The 7,437-nt window shown below is 40.7% G+C and overlaps 1 protein-coding gene across 1 annotated transcript in view; it reads right to left on the bottom strand.

Annotated features, from left to right (window-relative positions):
• Window positions 1-2,336: 2,336 nt before the first annotated feature.
• The window catches only part of mtnr1aa (melatonin receptor 1A a), a 37,944-nt gene continuing 32,843 nt past the window's right edge, over window positions 2,337-7,437 (bottom strand). Inside the window, exon 2 of the mRNA XM_062429495.1 lies at window positions 2,337-3,205. Coding sequence (XP_062285479.1) covers window positions 2,337-3,205 — 869 coding nt within the window. The remainder of the gene's footprint in view (window positions 3,206-7,437) is intronic.

Below are 7,437 nucleotides of genomic sequence, written 5' to 3'. Positions count from 1 at the left end.
CAGAGTTTGACTGGCACATACATGAGCAAGCAGGTACATAAATGCCTGACACACATTAGATAACCAATCATTCGTCTACTTTATAGGGATTTTTTTTTTTACAGCTAACCATGACTGTGTCCCACTTTGGGTGAAATCACATTACTGAGTCAGATTTGTAGCTGATTTGAAGATTGTCGCACTTGATCCTCAAAAATAGCAGACCAGCCAAACAACATCAATTAAAGGTGTCTATGTACTCTCCTGGAATAAACTGGTTTAATCAAAATAGCTAGTGAAATATGTCTGACTAAAGCTCTCAACAAAAAAAAAAACTCTAAATCAACTGCCCTGAAATAAACAATACCTTCATTAACGTCATAATGTGCCGTTTTTGTTGAAACTGTTTTATGGTCATCTTTGAGGCTGTAATTTGTGGTGCTGTAATTTGTGGTCGTATATACTTTTCTATCAATTACAGTAGTCATAATGCTAGAAATGCCTATTATATAAAACTGGTTTTAGCTATGTGTGCATGATAAACTGGCAACTGAGCGTACATTGTTTGATATATGCACAACATACAACATAATGACATTTTTTGATGACATGATTATTCCAGGTTATTTACAATTTATGCTTCAAATTTTGGCCATCATTTTCATCAGTAATAATAGCACTTTCCCCACCATTTAAAAGGATAAGGCTGGTGGTAATTGTATTTACTTTTCTTAGACTGTCAGTGAATCACATGTGCAGAGTCAAACCAACAATGAAATCATCCTACCCACAAGTATTGTGTGTGTATCCAAAACCTGATATATCATATTTCTCTGTGCGGTAGACCTTCGTTGTTGTCCATAAATGATTAAAAACATGCCAGTGAGTCCCACAGTTGAACTTGGGTAACATTTTCCTTAATTCTAAAGGCAATGGCTACTGTAGTTTGTTAGGAAATGGGTCCAAAGACCAACAGTGATAAGATTGGCATGGTGAGGTCTGTCAGTATTCGTGGTCAAAAACAGGAAGAGATAAAAAAGAAAAACCCAAACATAAGCATGCACAGAAGAACAAAGACCAAGAGGATGAGGTGGAGTGGTAAAATGTCCAAAAAGGCATGCAAGGGGTCACATAACAGCTAAGCAAAAAAGCCAGGCAGAATAAGGGCAGAAACGGAAATGGCTGGTGACTCAAAAGACGATGTGCCAAATAATGAATGGTAACGGGCCAGAATATGTACTATTGGGCAGATTGGGAAAGTGGAAACAGGTATGCAGTAGGGCGGGTTACTGCAGGGCAGGTGGGTGTAACAGGATGTGGAATGTCAGGAGAATTAGTTCATGGCATGGATGAGAGTAAAAAGAAGATAAAAATGAAACTGCAATAAGGATTTATTTCTGACATTTTGGTGGCGCCCAGTATTGTTTTCCCCTCCAAATTTAGCTAATCTGGCTAAACAGTTGGCTTGTTTACCACTGTCTGATTGTCTGACTGCTCATGTTTTGTGTCCCTTTGAAATTCAGTGATGTGGCTGCTCTGCCAGATCTCAGTATTAAAAACCCAAATTGTAAAAAAACACAAAACAAAAAAAAAACACCCAGAATTAACAGAATAAAACTTACATTTGTGAATATATAGGACACAGGACTCAGATCCTCCATCAATATCGGATTTTATTTTGCATATGAACAATTCCTGATATCCATGCATACAGTATAATGAGCTCACAGGGTGGCATAGAGAGAGAGAGAGATAGACAGAGCGAGAAAGAGAGAGAGAGTGAGAGAGATCCTTCTTTCTAAAATATATATTCCACCTAATGAAAGGGATAGTATTGCGGGGTATAATATGACAGCAGCAACTTACATTGCTTGCACTCAATTAGTGTTACAGTGTCACAAATGAGGTTATTAAAATTGGTTAACTTCATTTATAAACAACTGCTTATATTTTCAACCAAGTTTTGTAGAAATCTTTTTATTGGCCTCATAAAATTGTGTCTTCATTTAATTGGAACCTGATATATCTTACTAATATATCTACATGACATTTCATACAAAATAAATACTTAATATAATGCATGATACATTTATATCATCACTGTAAACATAAAAACAAAACAGACATCATATATTTACTGTACTACAGGTACTGCAGAATCAAACAAAAGTGCTTGTTAAAAGACAAAGATAATATGCACCCCTGTTTTTACTGTGATTGTTCAGAGGTCAGATAGCACCTTACGACAGTCTGTGGACAGCTCAGAGGAGAGAAGCTGTTTTATATTTATATTTGGTATCTTTCTCACTCAGCTTCTTTTTTTTTTAGGATATCTGTTCATGTCCACTCAGTATTCCTCAAACTGAGTCCACCTTGACCTGGTTATTGTTGGTCATGAGTGGTGACGGTTTACTCTTGAGCCTCTCCCCTGCGTCGTTGGAGCTGTCCTGGAAGAAGATGCGCGCCGTGCACACTGATACTACAATGCGCTTGTACTCGCGCCGGAAGTTCTGGTTCAGCACACCATATACAATGGCATTAAGGCAGCTGTTGAAATAGGCCATGAAGTAGCTGGCCACGAATAACCACTCAGGGATGAGGGGAACCACTACTTCTGGCTTGATCGCAACCGCCAAACCGATGAAGTTGAGTGGTGCCCAGCAAACGGCAAAGAGCACAAACACCACAAACATAGTGACAAAGTTCCTCACGTCATGTGGCGTCAGTTTGGGACGATTGTCTGGCTTGACCCGCCTCCTCACCTGTATGACCAGTATCCAGATGCGAAGGTAGCAGTAGGTGACAATCATTATAGGTAAAATAAAGTGAAAGAAAACCACTGCGATTGTGTACGCCGAGCTGGCCGACTGCTCAAAGGTGCAGGAGTAAACTCGTGGGTCGTACTGCAGCGAACCCACAAACAGATTGGGCACGATGGCCACTACTGTCAGCGCCCAGATTAACATCACATAGCAAACAGAGTTTTTGTCACTGTACAGCTTATCATACTTGAGGCTGTGGCAGATATAACAGTATCGGTTGATGGCGATGCCGGTGATGTTAAAGATGGAGCCGATGACGCTGACGCCCATGAGGAAGCCGCTGATCTGGCAGTGCATGTAACCCAGGTTCCACCCATTGTGGAAGATGGAGGTGAGGACCAGAGGGTACGGGTAGATGGCCACCACAAGGTCCGCCACCGCCAGGCTCACCACAAAGATGTTCCCTGCAGGCACAACACGCACAAATATACACCCACAAGAGAGACAAGGAGGGACACATGAGTCATTGATAACAGAAGCAGAACAGATTGGTTGTCCAAATGAACAACACAAAGAGACTGTGACCAATTTTGCAGAGAGAGTGCCAAATTATTCATTGAGAAACATGTTGGAATTATCAACCAAATGAAGGACTGTCCCTCAGTTTTGCATGTTTTGGCATTTTACTACAAACCACGTATGTATAATTAAAAACATCCAAAGCATACTACAGTTTCAAACACTTTATCTTCTTTCTACTTTTCTGTCAGCCATTTGATTTGATTCATATCAGTACGGGCACAGGGATAGTAGAAAAAATACATTACAGAAATCATCATACAGAAGAAATGTAAGTTTACTGATCAGTGTCATTTTTGTCCTTTACTTGATGTGCCAGACGCTACAAATTTGGACTATTAAGTGGAGTGGTAACTGAATTACCTGAGAATAATGACATAACTTTAACAAATGTAACAATCACACTGAAGCTGTTCTGTGTGATGATCTAAATCAGGGTTCAAAAAGCCTCTTCATTTTCATCCTGCTCTGACATTCAAAGAAAAGAAATCGCTGCCTGGCAGGAAGGACAATCCTTGTGAAAATCAAAACATTTGTGCCAAACATTTTCTCAGGAAAATGGTTGGCAGTAACATGATTTATAAATATGCTAAAACATGTAAAAACACTGGTGAATCCTTTTGAGACATCCTTTTGTTTTTGCTGCTGCTTCGTTACATAAGCCGTAGGGAAAGGGCCTCAAGGCTGAATATTCAGTGTGTATGCGTCTGCAAATTTTGTTTTGTTGTGTGTACAATTGTGTGCACGCTGAATATGTACTTGGTCACTTCCCCTGATGATTTGCCGTGTGTGGACTTCAACATGCAATCAGTTGTCCCCTTTTGATGTTGGTGAAGAATAAAAGGAAAAGGGATCCCTGTCACTAAACAATGCATATTTCTTATTGACAGCAAGGACTCCACATTGTGCGTGGCAGGCAAACATGATCTAAAGGCTGGGATGGCAATCAAGGGGTGCACAAATACGTCCTAAACTTATGGGAAAATTAGACATGGCTTGCTGGAGAACACACTGTTAACACACGGAAAAGTGACGGACAGCAGTGGTGATCCAGAGCTTTGTGCCTACATGCACTTCCAAGAAGTTACAATAGGCTCACATCCCCAGTCCAAATTTCTCTTCACCAAACTTAAACGTTTGGTGAAATCAAATCGTAGAAAAACAACAGTAGAACTCAGGGCTATGTTTAATAGTGAAAGTAAGAGCACTTCCACACGCACAATGCGAAGGGAACTCAAGGGGGACTGAACAGCTGTGTAGCCTTAAGAAAACCACTAATCAGTGAGGCTAATCGGGGAAAAACGGGGGGTTACTGCAGTTGGTTAGGTCTAGGTTCAGCAACATTATGTGCCCAAAGAATGAGGTCAGCTGACTATCTGAATATACTGAATGACCAGGTTATTCCATCAATGGATTTTTTCTTCCCTGATGGCACTGACATATTCCAAAATGACAATGCCAGGATTCATCGGGCTAAAATTGTGAAAGAGTGGTTCTGGAGAAGGCTTTGCGCAGTGGTCTGACTCTCCCATCATCAATTGAAGATCTTGGTGAAAAATTAAGGCAGCACTGGACGGAAATAAATCTTGTGACATTGCAGAAGCTTATTGAAACAATGCCACAGCAAATGCGTGCCGTAATCAAAGCTAAAGGCAGTCCAACGAAATATTAGTGTGTGACCTTTTTTTTTGGTGGCGACTTTTTTTTTGGCTAGGGAGTGTATATTGATATTGGATTGATATTATTTTACTCCCTAATTTCAATATCAGCTAAAGCAATATCCAGCATTGGTCGGGCCCTACTGTTGGGAGTCCTGTCATGGGGATGTTGGAGGATCTCAACATCTAGCCAAGCCATTTCACAGCTGTCACTCAGCTGTGTTGAACATATAGCAGTAAGCAGAATGTTTACAAGGCCTAATGACGAGCCCAGATTCCATTTTGCCTAGGTGACAACACCCTGTCACCGATGATAAGATGCATCAACTGCATGTCATATGGGAACAGACCATATCGTATATCTCTGCAATCACTACAATGAAAGAGGCAGTTTCATTTCTGTGCTGGCGTTCGGTCTGTCAGTATCAGACACACTCCCACCCACCTGCAGGCAGACCTGTCAGTCTCACCTGGGCATTAGAAGCACACTACTGATCCGCCTGGTGGCCGGTTATCTCATATAGAACATACCAGACATTCTACTGCTATGGATCACGTGTGGCTATTTATTAAGTTTTGTCCTTTTATATCTGTCATTCAGATGCCCTCTATCGGGAATTAGTTGCACCTGCTGCTGTCACAAGATCCCATGGGCGACAAGAGAGCTTTACCGTATATGTGTGTGTGTGTGTGTGTGTGTGTGTGTGTGTGTGTGTGTGTGTGTGTGTGTGTGTGTGTGTGTGTGTGTGTTTTTTATAGGTCTGCCTTTTTGAGAACATTGAGGAGAGTTTTGTAAAGTAAGGAATAGGGCTTAAACTAATGCTCATTTTATCATCGAGTAGTTTGGTCTACAAAATGTCAGAACATTTTTTTTTTTAAAGTCCATTATGAGCTGGTCACTAAGTTTGTATGTCTGCCGCTGAGCAGGTAGTGTATGGATGTTTTGTGACTGGAAACAAGGTTATGAGGGCAGTGAAAGTGTACTAGAACCATAAAGTTTTGGGCTGTAAAACCTAACAGTGAGCTGAACATTTTTTTAAATGGTCTGTGGAGTTGAGAGACGCCTGCAGTCAGGTGAGACTACTCTGTGACCTTTCGCATTGCTTGCAGTCTTCTCATCCACTGTTAATATAAAAAACTAATTGGTTAGTGCAGAATGTGGGTAAGGGAATGTATTATGTAAATAATATGTCATATGTGGAGTAATTATCAATTCATTCACATAATGGGGGCTCATGCCCCAGTTTTGCACAAACAGCTGGTCCCCACAAGGTAAACCATCAATGTTTTTGTTAAATGCTTGTTTGTTTGTTTTTTGTGACAGTGAGGGTTAAGGGTGTGGTGATTATGGTTAGAGGGGTATATTTCCAGGAGATTAAAGTCAATGTTATGTCCCCCTAAGCTACAAAAACAAGTGAATGTGTGTGTGTGTGTGTGTGCAGAAATGAGTGCTGGCAGCACTTAGTGAAGTTCCATGCATAGAGAACATGATTTGCACATTCAAAAAGGTGTCGAGACAAGGTGCAAACACTCAACTTTAGGGGGGGGGCTGTCTCTCCCTTGGCTATGCTTTAACAACTCTGTTACAGGATTTTAAACTGAAGTCACTCAGTATCAACAGCCTTGACCTTGACAAGGTCATGTGATGAAAGGCCTCCAGGCAGCCGGCTCTTTTGGCTGTTGGACTCTCTCACTCACTGTCTCTGTCACTGTGACTAGTCCTATGATTGACGCATCGCTCAGAGTTTTCATTTGGCTTGAGGAGAGATATGGCCTGTTGCTTTGCCCCTTCACTATTTTTTGCAACCCCACACTTTTTAACCACTTTCTATTAGGACTTAGGTACAAGTGAAGCCCATCTGAGCATTATTTGCCTTTGTAGCTCGGGATGAATTTTGACACAGACTGGCAAGCTAAAAAGATATATAGAGCATTTCAGCGATATTTACTTTTGACACATCTTATGTTGTGGCTGCAAAAATCTCCAAATGGAATATAATACAAATTTCTATTCTTGACAATCACAAAAAGTTTAGTTTTTAACTTCCCAAGACTTAAACTTTGAAAAAGACATATTTGCAGTAATGATACCTTTGAGTCTTTATTGGTCTGGAACATCTGAATTAGGAGCGCAACGTCTTAAACTCAGTCAAGCTGAATGTGATATGTCTGTGAGCAGCTATACTGAGGTCATTCCACAGATTTTCCGAAGGGATTTAAGACCTGGCTTTTACTGGGTCATACAAGGACTGTCACTTTCTTGTCCTGAAGCCATTGCAGTGATATGGAAGGCCTGTGATTTGATATGGAGCTCAGTGTAACTGCAGTCAGGGAGGCTATTTTACTCTTAAATATTTAGCTTCTGCTTGTTCATTGACTACTACCATCGGATCATTTAACTTCACTTTCCAGTTCTTCTCCATTTCATAAGTGTTGCCTCTTCCTTCAAATCAAATGTA

This window comes from Scomber scombrus, chromosome 2 (genome assembly GCF_963691925.1).
Source record: "Scomber scombrus chromosome 2, fScoSco1.1, whole genome shotgun sequence".
In the NCBI taxonomy this organism is placed as follows: Eukaryota; Metazoa; Chordata; class Actinopteri; order Scombriformes; family Scombridae; genus Scomber; species Scomber scombrus.
Note: the sequence above shows the minus strand (reverse complement) of the source record. Positions and strands in the feature narration are given on the sequence as shown.